We start from the raw sequence: 19071 nt of genomic DNA, 5'->3' as shown, positions 1-19071 counted from the left end.
AGAGGAAAAGCTCTTACTTTTTCACCATTGAGTATGATACTAGCCGTGGATTTTTTATATATGGCATTTATTATGTTGTGATATGGTCCCTGTAAACCTATTTTGTTGAAGGTTTTTATCATGAGTGGATGTTGTATGAATTTTATAAATCTATTGAGATAATCATATGGTTTTTATCCTTTCTGTTATCAATGTGATGTAGCATATTGATTACTTTGTGAACATTGTATTGCCCTTGCATTTCTGGAATAAATCCCAATTGATTGTGGTGAGTGACTTTTTTTATTCAGTTTGCTAATATTTTGTTGATTTTTGCATCTATGTTCATCAGAGATATTGACCTGTTGTGTGTGTGTGTGTGTGTGTGTGTGTGTGTGTGTGTGTGTGTTTTGTAGTGTCTTTACCTGGCTTTGGTAGCAGGGTAATGTTGGTCTCACACAATGAATTTCAAAGCTTTACTTCCTCTTCTAATTTTTGGAAGAATTTGAAAGAACACTTATTTTTTTCTTTTTTTAAATGAACTTTTTTTGTTTGTTTAGATTTATTTATTTGACAGAGAGAGAGATCACAAGTAGGCAGAGAGGCAGGCAGAGAGAGAGGGGGAAGCAGAGAACCATTCACCAAGCAGAGAACCGATGGGGGGGCTTGATCCCAGGACCCTGGGACCATGACCTGAGCCAAAGGCAGAGGCTTTAACTCACTGACCCACCCAGATGCCCTGAAAGAACACTTATTAACTCTTCTTTCTTTCTTTCTCTCTTTATTTTTATTATTTTTATTATGTTATGTTAGCATACAGTGTATCATTAGTTTTTGATGTAGTGTTGCATGAAAAATAGATATTAATTCTTCTTAAATGTTCGGTAGAATTTACCTGTGAAGCCATCATGTCTTGGACTTTTGTTGGTTATGAGATTTTTTTTTTTAATTAACATATAATGTGTTATTTGCTTCAGGGGTACAGGTCTGTGAATCATCAGTCTTACATAATTCACAGCACTCACCATAGCACATACCCTCCCCATTGTACATCACCCAGTCACCCCATCCCTCTGACCCCCCCCCCCCCCTCCAGCAACCCTCAGTCTCTTATGGTTTGTCTCTTATGGTTTGTCTCCCTACCCGGTCCCATCTTGTTTCACTTTTTCCCCACTTTCCGTAGGATCTTCTGCCTTGTTTCTCAAATTCCTCATATCAGTGAGATCATATGATAATTGTCTTTCTCTGATTGACTTGTTTTGCTTAGCATAATACCCTCTAGTTCCATCCACATTGTTGCAAATTGCAAGATTTGGGGGGGTTTTGATGGCAGCATAGTATTCCATTGTGTATATATACCACAACTTCTTTATCCATTCGTCTTTTGATGGACATCTAGGCTTTTTCCATAGTTTGGCTATTGTGGACATTGCTGCTGTATACGGTTGGGTGCACGTGCCCCTTCAGATCACTACATTTGTATCTTTAGGGTAAATACCCAGTAGTGCAATTGCTGGGTCGTAGGGTAGCTCTATTTTCAACTTTCTGAGGAAACTCCATTCAAGTTTTTGATTATTGACTCAATTTTATTGCTGTTAATTCAGTCTCCTCACATTTTCTATTTCTTCCTGATTCAATTTTGTACGATTATATGTGTCTGGGAATTTATCCATTTCTTCTACATTGTCCAGTTTGTTGGTATATAATTTTTCATAGTATTCTTTTATAATCTTTGTATTTCTGTGGTGTTAGTTGTTATTTATCATCCTTTATTTCCGATTTTATTTGAGTCCTCTCTTATTTCCTTGATGAGTCTAGCTTAAAGTTTTAACAATTTTATTTATCTTTTCAAAGAACCAGCTCCTGGTTTCATTGATCTGATCTATTATTCTTTTAGTTGCTATTTCATTTATTTCTGCTCTAATCTTTATTATTTTCATTCTTTCACTGACTTTGAGCTTTGTTGGTTCTTCTTCTTCTAGTTTCTTTTTGGTGTAATGTTTGGTTGTTTATGTGAGATTTTTCTTCTTTCTTTAGGTATACTTACTTGTATTGCTACAAACATTCCTCTTGAACAGATTTTGCTGCATCTTAAAGATTTGGGATTGTTGTCTTTTCATTTATCTCCATTTATTTTTTTATTTCCTTTGTTATTTCTTGGTTGATCCATTCATTGTTTACCAGTGTGTTATTTAGCCTCCATGTAATTGTGTTTTCCCATTTTTTTCTTGTGTTTGATTTCTAATTTCCTACTATTGTGACTGGAAAAGATACATGATATAATTTCAGTTTTCCTGAATTTATTGAGACTTATGTATATTGAGACAGATAACATGAGCCTAACATGTTATCTGTTCTGGAGAATGTTCCATGTGTACTTGAAAATATGTGTATTCTGCTGTTTGGGGATAGATGTACCTCTTAGAAATAGTGCTAATATCTAGTAAGATCTGAAATCCCCACTGCCTTCATAGTGTATTAGGCATTGAGCAAGATTTCAGAGGCATCATATGAAATAGATCCTGTCCTTAGTTCTGATAAGAAGTCTACACTGAGGGGCGCCTGGGTGGCTCAGTGGGTTAAAGCCTCTGCCTTTGGCTCAGGTCATGATCCCAGGGTCCTGGGATCAAGCCCCGCATCGGGCTCTCTGCTCAGCAGGGAGCCTGCTTCCTCCTCTCTCTCTCTGCCTGCCTTTCTGCCTACTTGTGATCTCTCTCTGTCAAATGGATAAATGAAATCTTAAAAAAAAAAAAAAGAAAGAAAAAAAAAGAAGTCTACACTGACATTTCTAAATAAAATCAGTGCTGTTAAAGGAAAAAATATTTCATGTAACAGGGACTAAAAATGTACTTGGCACCTCTTTAATGATGTAAAAGGTGGATTCTCAGATACCATGATTGTGTCTGTAGACATGTATGTTGAAATGACACTAGAAAAAGACTGGCTATCAAAGTAAGAGATTTTAGAACCTTAATTTTCAGAAAAAGAACACCTTTGAATAATACATTATCAGGCATGAATTTGTGATAGTAGGTTGTCAAGTGAAATGGAGATGAGGGACATTGGAACTAAGGGGAAAAATCATACTTTTTTTTTTACCCAGTATTTTTCAGTTTTAAAGCTTTTCATTTTTATTTTTATTAATTCATTTTTTAAAATATTTATTTATTTAGAGAGAGACAGAGCATGCAAGTGGAGGGAAGAGCAGAAGGAGAAGGGGAGAGAGAATCTCAAGCAGACTCACCACTGAGCATGGAGCCTGACTTGGGCCTCATTCCCATGACCCATGAGATTACCCCCTTAGCCGAAATCACAAGTAGATGCTTAACCAATTGAGCCACTCAGGTGCCCCTTAAAATCTTTTTAAATTAAAACATTGATTGCTTAGGTAGCCCTTTTTTATGAGTAGTTTGAAAAAATGTTTTTCCTCTTGGGGGTTGCTATCTTAGTAATATGCATTGAAAATCAATGATTAAGGTGAATTCCCTCATATATAATGCATGCATATTTACAATAAAGGTAGATATTTAACTTAAAGTACATCACAGACAAAAATACACACACAGACTCTTGAGGGGAAAACAACAACAACAACAACAACTGTTCAACTTTGAAAAAGTTCCACTCCTCTATTAACCTCTATTAAAACCCAAAGTGGTAACTTCTATTTAGACTCTTCATGATATTCATAATCTTGCTATACATGCTTAGAAACCCACAACAGATTTTGATTACAATGAAGGAGATTTTTCTCTGCCAAATAAATGGTAGGCTTAATGTTATTATATTGTTAGTATTTTGTTATTATAGTAATAGTATATTGTTACTATTGTTTCTCTTTAATCTCTACTTTGGTCTTTTTCATCCTGTGATACCCACACTATTCCAGGTCAGTTTCTCATCACTCTGCTTTACTGTGAGGGAAAAAAAAACATAGTTCTAGGAATTATGGTTACTCTTAGTCCAGCTTATCGAAGGGTGTGTCTCAGGAGAAAACATTATGATTGCTAGTTTGGAACAGTTAACACAGGTTACCATTGCAAGGAGAATATAACAGGACTGATTCTCTTCACTTATATGCATTTCATTTCATTTAAATCAGACTTCAGAAAACACAAAGGAAAGAGTCCTAATTTGAAATCAATAACTATCACTTCAAGTTGGGCTTCTTTTTGTAGAAGTGTTTTAATGTCTTTCATGCCCCAACTCATTAATCATGACAGGCCGTATTTCTGTTAAGACCATAACTTTTGTAACTCATTGCTTTTGTAATTTATTGCTGCTTTTTCTATATTTTGTTTTTTATTTTATCTGTCAGTGAATCCTATTGAACTATTCCTATGTAACTTTGTGTTATACTCAATCTTATTGCTCCATCATGTCAATATTTCTCCTTTTTAGGCTTCCTATTGGCAGAGTTTTAACTTTGCTATTATTATGTATTTATTTCATCATAATTCATCTAATGATTTTTCCTCCTTTTTATCCACTACCATGGTCTAATATTTTTTTTTATGATTTATTTATGTAGTTAAAAGAGAGAGGTGGGGAGGCAGAGGGAGAGAGAGACTCTCAAGCAGACTTTCCACTAAGTGAGGAGCTGCGCTCAGGGTTTGAGCTCATGACCCTGAGATCATGACCTGACCCAAAATCAAGATTCGGAGGCTTGACTGACTGAACCTCACAGCCACCCCTATTACTGTCTGTTACTTAAACACAAAAGTTTTGTTGTTGTTGTTGTTGTTGTTTTTATGTGACCCAGTGTCACTTTCTACCAATTTTGGATTTTCTTGTTCCTGTAGAGGCTTAAATATTGCAGAAATTAATATCTTTCTTTATCATATTTTCTACCTTTCCTGAAGTAAAATAGAAAAAAATTAAATTTGTTGCTAAAGCAGCCCCTAAGTCTTCTGCTACTTATTTTATCTTCTCTCCAGTACTTATTACATATGAAATCATTTGCTTTCATATTAGTCATTTGTCTACCACCACCTGCACTAGAATGTAAGTTTCTTGAAGGCAAGGACTCTGTCTTAGATATCATTGTTGTCCAGCACCTAGAAGGTGTGTGTGGTATGTTACATGTAAATATTTGGTTATTGCCTCACTATCCACATAAAAAAGAAGACTAATGTTAAATATAGAACTCCAGTGTCTATAACTGCTATCATTAACTGGAATTATCATTTCATAAATTGCTCTTTTTAGTCTGCCATACATTTTGAAGCATGGAAGTCACATGAATAGATCTACAACTGTATCAATGTTTCTAATGTTCTGTACATAACAGAGCCTGTACTTTTTATTGGAGGATTCCTATCATATAAGTTAATTGAATCTGTTTGTTGAATAATTACCCGTACAACATGTGACTTTTCTCTTTTTTCTAAAATGACATTTTGAGATAGAACTATCTCTTGAAAATTAAAACTTGCTTGAACTTAAAGTTCTTACTGACCCTTGAATTTTTCCGAAAATAAAGTCTTGCCAAAAACTTGTCTTTATCCAGAAACCAAGGAAGAAAACTATGGAAAGTTCTAGCAACAGTGATAGTGATTTGGGCACGTCATCAGACACCTCAAGTGAAGGCATTAGTAGTAGTGATTCAGATGATCTAGAGGAAGATGAAGAAGAAGATCAAAGTATTGAAGAAAGTGAAGATGATGATTCTGATTCAGAGAGTGAAGCACAACATAAAAGTAACAACCAGGTATAAATAATTTATTGGCAGTATCCACATAGCCTTCCTATTCAGGAATTAACTGGTTTATCTTGACTCTCAAAGTCTACAAAGTTTAAAGTTAATCATGTCTCTAGTTCTTACTATTTGCACAAGAAAGGAGAAACATTTTTAAAGGGACATTTGGTATACTTTTTAGTGAGCTTTATATAACTATTATAAGTCATTAGCACTTTTTAGAGTACCCTTTTTTCTCCCAAGTTTTACTGCTTGATATTCTTTGTTTTAATAGATATTGAAAAGTCGCCTTTTCATTTTTATTTACAGGTGCTATTACATGGTATTTCAGACCCAAAAGCAGATGGACAGAAAGCAACTGAAAAAGCCCAGGAAAAAAGAATACACCAGCCATTACCTCTTGTGTCTGAATCCCAGACTCACTCATCATTCCAATCCCAGCAGAAGCAGCCTCAGGTTTTGTCACAGCAGCTTCCATTTATTTTCCAAAGCTCTCAGGCAAAGGAGGAATCTGTGAACAAACACACAAGTGTAATACAGTCTACGGGATTGGTGTCCAATGTGAAACCTTTATCTTTGGTAAATCAAGCCAAAAAGGAAACTTACATGAAACTCATAGTTCCTTCTCCTGATGTACTTAAAGCAGGGAATAAAAATACCTCTGAAGAATCTAGTCCTTTGACCAGTGAAATGCGATCCAAACGGGTGAGTGAAAAATTATTTATAGAAGAATTTTATTATTAGAGAAAGAGCTCTTATATAGTCTTACAATATACAAGTTTAAATTAAATTCTACTCTTATTTCCATACTTTATTAGCTGCCAGGAATAGAATTTGCACATCAGAAAACTAGATTTCTCTGACTTTATATTTACATATATATCTGCTTAGTATATTTTTGGCAACACAGTCGTGTCATTTTTTCCCCAGGTATGAAGTAGTAAGGGGAGCAATATGTTTGAATGATATATACTTCACCATTACTTTTGTTTAAGATTGGTGTCCCAGGGGCACCCTGGGTGGCTCAGTGGGTTAAAGCCTCTGCCTTTGCTCTGGTCATGATCGCAGGGACCTGGAATCGAGCCCCACATTGGGCTCTCTGCCCAGCAGGAAGTCGGCTTCCTCCTCTCTCTGCCTGCCTCTTGGCCTACTTGTGATCTCTATCTGTCAAATAAATAAATAAAATCTTAAAAAAAAAAAAAAAATCAGTGTCCCAACTCCAGACTCAATCTCACTACCCGTGAGATCATGACCTGAGCCGAAACCAAGAGTCAGACCTGTCAATTGACTGAGTCACCCAGGTGTCCCGCCCTTTTCTTAAAGAATTTTTAAAAAGATTTATTTATTTATGTTAGAGAATTCCTTTGCTGTTTTTAACAAATTATATGAAATACAAAATAGTTAGAGGAATTTTATTTATACAAATACCAGAACCACTAATTAGAGAATTTTTTCCTTCTCTTTATTTTCTTGCTATTGATTTTGTATTATTACATAGTCTACATTCATATGTCCAGTAGAATTCTAGTAATTAAATGACCAGTGCCTTTTATTCTAGAACCAATCTAGAGTAGAGAAAATATATTATGTTTGAACACAGTATCCTCTGTTGATTACAAAAATTATCATTAGGCCTCCTAATCATTAGATAATACTTGTACAGCTCCTGCTGTTTGCCAGCTATTGTTTTAAGTGCTGAACATGCATTTACTCATTGGACACTAACATCTGTACCTACTACTAATATTATAATGCCCATTTACAGACAATCAAATTGAAATTCATATAGTTTAAATCATTCCCCCAAGATCACACTGCTAGTTAGTGATAGAGTTAGAATTCACATTTGGGCAGAGTAGCACTAGAATTCTTGTATGATATGCTGCCTTTCTTTCTAAAAAAAAAATGTTACAGTGTCCTTGTCTATTAACTCGTATTTTGCTGTAGAATTTAAGAACAGGGTCAAAGTAAAAAAGATTTGCATTAAGTATGGCTTTTTTGAGAATCTAAATGAAATGTTCTTAAGCCCAAGTATACATTAGAATTACTTGGAAAACTTAAAAAAAAAAAAAAAGAATAACACCACAGAACCAATGAAATCAGGATATCTTGTGTTAAGACTAAGTAGTTGCATATATCAAAAGCTTTCAAATGTGTAGCCAGATTTGAGAATCCCTGATCTAAATGGAATGAACAGCTGGGTGTTGGACATTGGGGAGGGTATGTGCTATGGTGAGCTCTGTGAATTGTGTAAGGCTGATGAATCACAGACCTGTACCCCTGAAACAAATAATACATTATATGTTAATAAAAACACAAGGTAATGGGGTGCCTGGGTGGCTCAGTGGGTTAAGCCGCTGCCTTCGGCTCAGGTCATGATCTCAGGGTCCTGGGATCGAGTCCCGCATCGGGCTCTCTGCTCAGCAGCGAGCCTGCTTCCCTCTCTCTCTCTCTGCCTGCCTCTCTGTCTACTTGTGATTTCTCTCTGTCAAATAAATAAATAAAATCTTTAAAAAAAACAAACAAACCATATTTAAAAAAAAAAACACAAGGTAAAAAATAAATAAATGGAATAACCAATGGTATGCATATGCATATGATAACTTATAATGCACTGCTCAATCATAAGGAGGTATTATTATTGACTCTCCATGAGTAAATTATGCAAACTAAAAATTACATTGTTTGAGTTACTTAAATTTTTTATTAATGTGTATCCAACTTTAAGATAAATTATAGAGCATACCATGAGTTACTCGCATTTTGAAAGGTTTCTCAATTTTCAGAGAGTTTCTTAAATGTTTTTTATTTGAAGAATTTTATATGACTGCCTATTAGAAAGTCACTTATTAAACACTTGCTTAATAAATGTAACCAACCTAAACTTCCTACACATATGAATTTATGTAATTCTTCCAAAATTGTGCGAGGTAAAGAAACTAAGATTTGGAGAAATTAAGTCACTTGCTAACATCACAGAACAAGTAAAGAGCAGAAGGATTTTAAACAAAGGTCATCCTTTATCAAAGCCTATGATTAGGGATGAAATAATTTTGTTTTTCTGAAGTGATGATGGTAGTTCATGGGAAATATTTTATTGAATGGATCTTCACATTAGCTTCAACTCTAAATGACTTAATCTACTTTTCAGGGTACCTAGTATTTTTTTTTTTTTTTAAGATTTTTTATTTATTTGACAGAGAGAGATACAAGTAGGCAGAGAGGCAGGCAGAGAGAGTGAGAGGGAAGCAGGCTCCCTGCCAAGCAGAGAGCCCGATGTGGGACTCGATCCCAGGACCCTGAGATCATGACCTGAGCCGAAGGCAGCGGCTTAAACCACTGAGCCACCCAGGCGCCCCCAGGGTACCTAGTATTGAGTTAAAGTGTATTTTATAAATATTTTTCTTAATCAGCTTTCTTTATATGACAGATAACATACAGAATTTTGCTTTATTCTTATGATAGTCTCTATTTCATGTTACCTTCCTTGTATCTGCCTCCTCAACTAGTTTGTGATTTTTTTTTTTAGTATTATCTAATCATTGGTTCTTTCCATACACTTATACTATAGACATTTAATTCAAATCAATATACATTAACTGGATTTATATACCAGTAGTGAATTTTCTTTATCAAATTTTACCTAGAGGATTTTTTTTTTTTTGTGGACTGCAGAGACTCCGGTAAGGGCTGGGTGAAGAAGAACTTGGAGATAGGGGATTGTTTCAAACCTGTCTTCCCTTACTCTTGTCATCCAAGGGGCTATCTAAGACCAGCAAGACATTTGCTGCTGTGTAGTTCTCAATTTTCTTCCTTCCTCCTTTTAATGTTCCACCCCCAATATCAAAAAGCACAACATACTTGCTTTAAAAGAGTAACTGCTACTACTCTTTTGATCTTTGGTTATTTTTGAAAATCTTCAGGTGTCAATATATGGAAAATGAGTCTTTAGAATTATAGAGTGAGAAGCAATTTCAGAAAATTAAAATACAAAACTAAAGGGCAAGATTTTGTTTTCATGCTTGTTTAGATCCTATGTATTTAGAAGGAAAATTTATTACCTATAAAAAAAGTATAAAATGATTATATGACATAATTTTGTTCTAACTAAATTTTTCTGCTGAAAACTTAAATCAGTATATATTAAATATGAAGTAAGCGCATTATATATTTACTTATATATAATACACAATATTTCTGTTATATAAATATTAAGTAAAATTAAGTATGTTAATGTATTTTATATAAGAATTTTGCCTTAAAATTCTTTTTAAGAGGTAAACAGAATTATTTAGCATAAGTTTCCATATTTTATTCACTGAATAAATACTAATTAAGCACTTTCTTTTTGTGAAGCATTGCCTTAGGTATGAGTTATTATGTGACAGTCTTTGTTTACAAAGTGAAGTGATACACTAAAGATGTTAAATAAGATAAAGCAGTTTATATAGGAATTGCATACTGCTTATTAGTACTGCTACTGTAAAAGACTTAATACATAATTCTGTATTGCATTCCATCTGCATGTATACTTCTGAAGTGCCCACCCCAAATTTCTGCCTACTAGAGTGTTAAGAGCCCTGCTCCAAGCTGACAGCACTGTTGATTTGAATTTTAAGGCAACCATTTTCATTACAGATTTTTCCTTCTGAAATTTAGTTGTATTTCTAGTAACTTAAAATATTTTAATCATTCTGCTCAAGTGTTTATGTATTAATTATATATATTTAATAAGGTTCATATGATTTTATTCAAGAAGATTCTGAGAACCAAATAATTTTTTGTTTCTTATGTACAGATGTAAATTTTATGGCTTAATGGCATACAAATCAGTTTTTTCCAAGAAAAGTCGAATTTTTCTAAACTGTTTTATTACACATTTTTCACTGCTAATGTGCTAAAGGCACTCTAAGGTAGATCCCACAGAATGTTGAGCCAGAAGTCCCAACAGCTTCATATCATATATGCTGCAGATGATACCAGGTAACACACAGGAGGTGAAGGAGTTCAAAGGATAGAGACAATGAGTGCTTCTGGCTGGAACAAACATGGAAGGCTTATTGGGTGGAATTTTAAAGAAGGAACAAGATTTCATCAGCTTGAGATTTATAAGAGGAGGATGTTTTAATCAGTAATTTTTTTTTAAGATTTTATTTATTTATTTGACAGACAGAGATCACAAGTAGGCAGAGAGGCAGGCAGAGAGAAAGGAAGGAAAGCAGGCTCCCCGCGGAGCAGAGAGCCCAATGCAGGGCTCAATCCCAGGACCTTGGGATCATGACCTGAGCCGAAGGCAGAGGCTTTAACCCACTGAGCCACCCAGGCGCCCCAAGAGGAGGACGTTTTACACAGAGAAAATTATTATAGCAAAATGTGGAGGTAGTGAAAGTATGACATACACAGGGCATGGCAAATAGTCCCGTTTGACTAGAGAGCTGTATTAGTGCCTACTTGAAAAGTCGTTTGAGTATCAGAATTAAGTATTGAGGCTTTATAAAGTTGCTAATGACAGAGGAAACACTAAAGCTTTTAACCAAGGAGCTCATATAACAAAGTAAAGGCTTTAAATTGAGATAAAATTGGCACTGGCATATAGCATATATTGGGATTTATGTGGAAAGAAAGGATGGTATGGCTTAAGTTTGCATAATGTTTTAATGAGAGAATCCAAAAGAGATGGGATATGGCTGACTTGGAAGAGAGAAAAGTAAAAGATGTTTTTCGAGTTTCAAGTTTAGGTTATTGAGACAGTGGGAGCAATAATAATGAGAGGGGGCACTCAAGAAACCTATGTTTTGAGGGGAGAAAGGCCAATTGAATTTTAAACATATTTCTAGCCAAGATTCAGCAACCAACTAGTCATAACTGCCACTAATTTTAAGCACGTGCATATTGTGACTTAAATTTGTATATGAGCAGCTGTTGTCAGATATAGAATGCAAATAAAAATAATCTTTGTTTTTATGGCACATTGTTGTTTTGTTTTTTAACTTATGTTTCAACAGGAACAATATAAACAGGCATTCCCAGTGCAGTTAAAGAAACAAGAGTCATCCAAGAGCTTGAAGAAGGTTATTGCAGCTTTGTCAAATCCAAAAGCAACCTCTAGTTCACCAGCACATCCAAAACAAACAGTAGAAAACAACCACCCTAATCCATTCTTGACAAATGCACTTTTAGGTAATCACCAACCAAATGGAGTTATTCAAAGTGTCATTCAAGAAGCTCCTCTAGCACTTACTACCAAAACTAAAATGCAGAGTAAGATTAATGAAAACATTGCTACTGCAAGTAGCTCTCCTTTTTCCTCACCTGTAAATTTGAGCACAACCGGGAGAAGGACCGCTGGCAATCAGACAACTGTGATACCCTCCGCCTCTCCCATAGTGCATCCTCAAGGGAAGGAAAAAGTGGTTAGCAATAATGTAAACACAGTAAAAACACAGCTTCACCCTCACCCTGCAAAATCTCTAGTGGAACAGTTTAGGGGAACAGATTCAGACATTCCCAGTAGTAAAGATTCTGAAGATTCAAACGAGGATGAAGAGGAAGATGACGAGGAAGAAGATGAGGAAGACGATGAAGATGATGAATCTGATGACAGCCCATCAGGTTATTTTCTATTTTTAAATTTGAAGTATTTATCTAAATGCTATGTGGACCAAACAGTTAAAGGAGGTTCTTCGTTCACAGACTTGTAGTCATTGTCATTCCCTGTGCTTCACACAGCTATGAGCCTGTCCATAGTGAGCTGGTAAAATATTGGAGTGATTGAAATCGGAAATCCTGAGTTAAATTCTCAGCTTTATTATTCATTTAACATTGAACAAATAAAAACTTTAAATGAATATAGATGATACATAAATTAATAATTAACTTCACAAACTTGCGTAATTTTCATTTAATTCATGACCATTCATTTGTCCTTTCTTTTTCATCTCTTCTGCTACTTATTTAAACGTGTCAGTAGATATTTTGAATGAAGGAGGTAAATTTGTAGTCAGTCATTTAGAAAGCACCAAAATCCTAAATCGCTATGAATGTCCATTAGCAACACAGAATTTATTTAATAACAAGTAGAGAAATCCTTGATTTTATTTTGATTTGCTTTCTTGCTTTTTTTTAATTTCTTTCTCTTTTTTTTCCTTTAACTCTCCTTATTGTTCTACAGAAGATTGAAAGCATAAAATATAAGATAACTTAAATTTTATATACAAAGGTGAAATACATATTATAAAAATATTTGGATTTGTTATGGTCAGCCACAAGTCCAGTGGTAAATTTTCTAGCTGTCAATATGAATAGGAAAATACAGTCAGTTATACAATTTAAAGTGTCTAACGTAGAAGCAACCTACTTGGTCGGGGGGTAAGAACAAATTTTCCCGAATATTTTTCTTGGGATTCCCATAAATACAACTTTGCATGATCAAGTATGAATATCGTTATTAATAACTTTCAAAGGCAATTTTTATAACAAATTTCAACATAGGCAGATGGTACTACACAAAACGTGATTCCACAAAAATTGTTATTCTGAGAACCTTTAAAATACATTGCAAGTATCAGGCCTGGGTTTATCGAGTTTAATCCAGGAATAAATAGTGCCCGTCTATAGGAAGAGATGCATTTATAGGACTACATTCCTAGACCAAACTTAAATGTTAAAACATTAAATGATCCCACATAATCATTTCCGCAACCTGGTCTCTTGTGAAGCCTAAGAAGCCTGATGAGGTCTTGTACCTAAATAAAATACAGCCAGAAAAGACAAGAATCTCTCAGAAAATGGTTTTCTTTTACCTCAAAGCCCACATGAAAGAATGATGGTAGTTCCAGACTTTTCTTCCTCATACTGAACCTAGTATATTTCTTAAGCTATAGGAATCTATTAATTTACAGAATCAATTCTATTCCCTCTATACCTTAGTTTCTTTATTAAATTAAAAATGATTTTGAAACCACTAAGCAGAACTCGTCATGTGAATAGTGTCACGTGAGAAGAACTGGTTTATGATTAAAGTGTTGAGTAAAACCGATACTTTTAACAAAGGATTCTGAGAATTTGTAGTCTGCATACACTGTACTCAGATAGCTTGTTAGATAGTAATTTTTACATGAACTCTTTGGGGAAAGTCGCTCAGTTGAGTTCAATCACAGATGCTGATTCCTAAACTATTCCATTTAGATACAAACTGCAAATGTTGGTGATTATCTAGTTATAATATACAAATGCTTCTTTTACTTCCCAGAATCAGATAGTAATTCAGAATCAGATACAGAAGGATCAGAAGAAGATGATGATGATGATAAAGACCAAGATGAATCAGATAGTGATACTGAAGGAGAGAAAACTTCAATGAAACTGAATAAAACAACTTCCTCTGTCAAAAGCCCTTCCATCAGTCTCACAGCTCACTCAACACCTCGTAACCTCCACATAGCAAAAGCCCCAGGCTCTGCTCCTGCTGCCTTATGTTCTGAGTCCCAGTCACCTGCTTTTCTTGGCACACCTTCTTCCACACTTACTTCAAGTCCACACTCTGGTACCTACACTTTATTTTTATTATTGTAAAGTAGAAGTCAGACCATAGCAAGAATTCTTATTTATACAGTGTTCTGGGGATGACCTCATTGAAATCAAGTGTTACAGCTAGATTCAAGGTTGGCTAAGAAAGGTCAGCATGTTTTTTCCAAGGGTATGACCCATTACCATTTTTATTCTGTGCTTTCAGTTTAAGAATCTGGTTGGTGACAGACAGCTCTTGATTTTGAATATTTTCCTGCTTTTGTGTTCATTTTATGCCTCTAGAATTTAGAATTTGACTAACAGTTGAGCTTTTTGTATTTTATAAAAGTGAGCTCCCTTGGTTACTTAAGATACAGTTGCATATCTGCCCAACACATAGCCAAAGGTCATTTGAGTTAGCGAGTAGCATTATTATTTCATTAACATGTCACATCTTTTTTTTTTCTATTTGACCTTTTATAAACTTTTAGAGGTCTTCATTAAAAGTTTTTACATTAATATTCCAAAAGGACTTTTTGTTTCTGTTTCAATAGCTAAGAAAATATAGAGGTATATAGGATAATATCATGTTGCTTTACTTATTTCACTCTTTTCTTAGAAATGTCTAGTTTTGCTTTCGTTTGCCACAGACCAGTATGATATTCTACTAATTTAAGAAGCACATATTTGCATTTGTGAAACTTGGCTGTTGTCTATGAAGAAACTTTACATACGATCATAATCCTATTCTTTTGTACTTTCAGTTAAAAGATCTAGTAGTAGTTTTGACTATGGATTTATATGAACATAGAAGTTATATTATTTTTAAGTGTGTGAGCCAGCTGTTGAAAATTTTCAGCATCTTAAAACTCATATTCTCAAAGAAAACAACCGTACCTGGTTTTCTGAAACCTCTGTCTACAATTTTCTTCCTCCTTCTTTAACTATTTCTTTAAATACAAATTGAGAGGAAAGCTATATATTTTTACCTTCCACTGTATTTTCTTTAGAAAGTCCAGTTATTCTGTCATGCAGACAAAAGAAGAGAGAAAAAAAAAATCCTCTGTACAGTGTGTTTTGTTGCACATCATCTAAAAGTAACCTACGAGTTGCAGAAATACCTTAAGTAATTCGTTATTAATGTGTTATTTAAAGAAAATTTCAAAACTATCGAAAAATTGTCATCTATATAAACTAATCTTTTATGTTAACTGGCTGAATTTTCTTGAAGGCACTTCCAAAAGAAGAAGAGTAACAGATGAGCGTGAACTGCGTATTCCTTTGGAATATGGGTATGCAAAATAAGACTTCTCTTTTTGCTTTGCTGCCACATATCTATGTATGTTTGATTTCTCACTATATCTCACTCTCTTTTATTCATAAAAGAATTGAATATACTGCATAGTATTTATTAGAGCAGAAGAGCTAGAGCAAAGGGCAAAGACGTTGATATATCTGAAAACTGAAATTAAGGCTAACTGCAGCGTTTAGGTATGGCAGAGCTGGGATGGGATCAGGCAACCAGCGGGACTATGACTGAAAAAAAAAAAAAAGCAAGAGAAAACCATTTGGCAGAGGGGAGGGCAGAGACACAGTTAAGAGTATGAGAGGTTTTTGCAAAAATAGAATTAAAGGACAGTAAAAGCCACAGTGGGCAAAACTGGGGGACTTGAGCAGAGTGTGGCTAAATTGGTCTAATTGGAACCGAGAGGTTTTACGCTCGAAGTAGATGATCCTCAAGGAACTGAGAGCCAGGTTTATGGTACTCTTTTCACCTAAAGCTTGTCAGATTTAAAAAATCATTACACATTGACACGTTACTGAATTTGTCCGAATACCCAAAGTAATACCAGTTAACGATTTCTAAGAAATGCAACGGAGTTTAATATTTGTAACTTGATTAATTTTTAGTGGAATCACATAAAACTAAAAATCTAAATAAGTTTAATGATAAATGTATCAGAGCTGTATGATTAGGGATTTATATTTGTTTTATTTGTATTTTTTATGTTGTCTAAAAAGCATGTGTTCTTAACTATTTTAAAGCTTTCTTAAAACTAAATATGTTATAACCCTTATTTCTGTTATGTGTAGCTGGCAAAGAGAGACAAGAATAAGAAACTTTGGAGGGCGCCTTCAAGGAGAAGTAGCATATTATGCTCCGTGTGGAAAGAAACTTAGGCAATACCCTGAAGTAATAAAGGTACATACTTTTCACCAAATAATATACATTTGGTGCCGATTAAGCATGTTTATGGAAAAAAGGTGCTCTCCTTTTTCAGATAAAGTTCCTTGATACAAAATATTCTCTTGTATGGGACTAAATGTACTTAACTTAAATTGATCTTCTCTAAATCCATAGCCCCTTGATAGATTATGCAAAACGTTAGTGTCCTGAAGAAAACTCTACATCAAAGCTGGGTTGTAATTATTAAAACCTGAAGTGGAAAAATATGTGATTTTTTCAGTATCTCAGCAGAAATGGAATAATGGATATCTCAAGGGACAATTTCAGCTTCAGTGCAAAAATAAGAGTGGGTGACTTCTATGAAGCCAGAGATGGACCGCAGGTATCCACTTTTTAAAAAGTATAGTCTTTAAACCAAAAAGTAGTACCATAACCTAAATGAAGTAAATTTCACTACACTCTGAAGCATTGCCTTTTGTTAGTTAATTCGTATAGCTATACATATAACTTTGTGGTTAACACTCACCAAGGCCTCAATTTACTATATTCCAGTAACAAGGAGCTTTGACATAGTAGATGTCTTTTTCAAGTTTTTTAAGTCAATATTTCCTGTTTGTTTATTTTGTCAACAATTTTAGTTTATACAGGTATAAAAGTATCTGCATGTTCCCGTGAAATATAGGAAAACATTAGTTCCCTGAAAGGTAACTAATTTAAAGGTAAATTAATTTGAATAGTAAAAATATGTTGTTAGAAGTCAGTCCAAGGGGCACCTGGGTGGCTCAGTGGATTAAGCCGCTGCCTTCGGCTCGGGTCATGATCTCAGGGTCCTGGGATCAAGCCCCACATCGGGCTCTCTGCTCAGCAGAGCCTGCTTCCTCCTCTCTCTCTGCCTGCCTCTCTGCCTACTTGTGATCTCTCTCTCTCTGTCAAATTAATAAATAAAAATCTTTAAAAAAAAAAAAAAGAAGTCAGTCCAAAGGGGAATAAATATGCCTTAGTTTCATGGAAGGATCTTGTCCATCTGATTATGCCATGCTACGTGATCCATTGTCACAAGTTTGTAATTTGGAGTGAGGAATGTCCTTAATATTAGGTGAATGAAATTTCTGCTTTTTACAGAAATTGAATTTTGAGTTAATTGTATAGATTTCTGAAAATATCACCACAACTCCCTTTTTGCCTATGGGTTAAGTACACAACCTTACCAATCAGCACAAAGAACCCACCAGAGACATTTCATTTCCTGTGTGTTTCCTGTAGGATTTTGCTTTTGTTTCTTACTTGGCTTCAGCTACATATGCTTTTTATTCCCTTTAACTTTATCAGCTCCATTGAAAGGGGACGTAGTTAAGGAGTGAGGAGACCTAGATTGTTGTTAATCTATGAAATAGACTTCGTGAGTTCAAACATCAAAATAATGCCTCCTTTTTCCTCAGTTTCCTTGTCCACAAAGTAAAGACTATAATAATTTTACTTCTGCCTCATAGGATTATGGTAAGGTTAAAATGAGATCATATGCTTGAACATACTTCAAAAGATAAAATTGCTCAGCCAACTGAAGTTGATATTTTCTTTCTTGATTGGATCTTTCTTTCTTTTGGCCTATTATAATGCATAGAAAGAAATGTTTTCTGTAATAAATATTTCCTAGTTTGAATCAGCAGGTTCTTCCATCTTATCCTACCCTCTAATTTTATAGTTAGAGAAATAAAAAAAGGCCTTCCTAATTCTGCAGGAGGTCTTTTTTGTTTGTTTTTTGTTTTTGTTTTTGTTTTTGTTTTTGAGACCTCAAACATTAAGGGAATTTTCCAAGATCACACAGTCTCAACCAGGCAGAGACATAACTAGAATTTTGGTTTTCTAACAGTGTCCTTTTACCTTCACCATATAACCCATTTTCATTATTATCCATGACTTTTTAAGGAACAAGTTATGTCCAGTTCCACTTGTTTCTTTCCTGGTAATTCTAAAATGCTAAAATATATTTCTCGGAGGCTCAGCTTCTTTATTGAAATATTTTCTAGGATTTTTCTCTGTTTATTTTTTAAACTTAAAAAAATGTTTAAGGCACCTGGGTAGCTCAGTCGGTTAAATGTCTGCCTTTAGCTCAGGTCGTGATCCCAGGGTCCTGGGATTGAGTCCGCATCAGGCTCCCTGCTCAACAAGGAGTTTGTTTCTCCCTCTCCATCTGCCTCTCTCCCCGTTGATGTTCTTTCGCTCTCAGTCTCTGTCTCTTAATAAATAAATACAATCTTTGAAAAAAAAATTTTTTTTAATGATTTATTTATAAAAAAATTTTAAACATAGACTAAATCAGTTGTCAAACAGATCCCCAGAATTTGTTATTATACCCACTTCCATATGTACTGTATCAGTTTTGTAACACAAAAAAGTTAGAAGATAATAATAATTTTATTTAAAAATTCTGACATTTTTTAATCTTTTGGCTCATGGTATAAATCCTGACTTGTCTTATTTATGCCAAAGATATCCTTATGTTTTTAAGTTGAATAGATTTTTGTTCTGAGAGGAAAGCTAATTGCTGTTCAATACATAAAGGATTTTTAGTTTTGTATCAGTGATAATTAGACTTAATCTATAAAGCCTCATTAGGCAGACTAAAATGTTCTTTTCATCCATTCACTTTTTATTAAACATAATCAGTGTTTTCCAAATGTGTATTGCTTTGTTGAGA

The 19071-nt window shown here is 34.5% G+C and overlaps 1 protein-coding gene across 12 annotated transcripts in view; it reads left to right on the top strand.

Moving 5' to 3' along the window:
- Nucleotides 1–19071, top strand: part of BAZ2B (bromodomain adjacent to zinc finger domain 2B) — a 421364-nt gene that overhangs the window by 308556 nt on the left and 93737 nt on the right. For 10 of the 12 annotated variants that reach the window (XM_046018124.1, XM_046018127.1, XM_046018129.1 and 7 more), the window contains 7 exons: nt 5489–5689; nt 5987–6382; nt 11683–12289; nt 13929–14222; nt 15417–15477; nt 16280–16388; nt 16654–16755. In XM_046018124.1, coding sequence (XP_045874080.1) covers nt 5489–5689; nt 5987–6382; nt 11683–12289; nt 13929–14222; nt 15417–15477; nt 16280–16388; nt 16654–16755 — 1770 coding nt within the window. The remainder of the gene's footprint in view (nt 1–5488; nt 5690–5986; nt 6383–11682; nt 12290–13928; nt 14223–15416; nt 15478–16279; nt 16389–16653; nt 16756–19071) is intronic. The other 2 variants (XM_046018131.1, XM_046018130.1) reach the window with 1 other exon arrangement.

Source organism: Meles meles, chromosome 9, assembly GCF_922984935.1.
Source record: "Meles meles chromosome 9, mMelMel3.1 paternal haplotype, whole genome shotgun sequence".
In the NCBI taxonomy this organism is placed as follows: domain Eukaryota; kingdom Metazoa; phylum Chordata; class Mammalia; order Carnivora; family Mustelidae; genus Meles; species Meles meles.
Note: the sequence above shows the minus strand (reverse complement) of the source record. Positions and strands in the feature narration are given on the sequence as shown.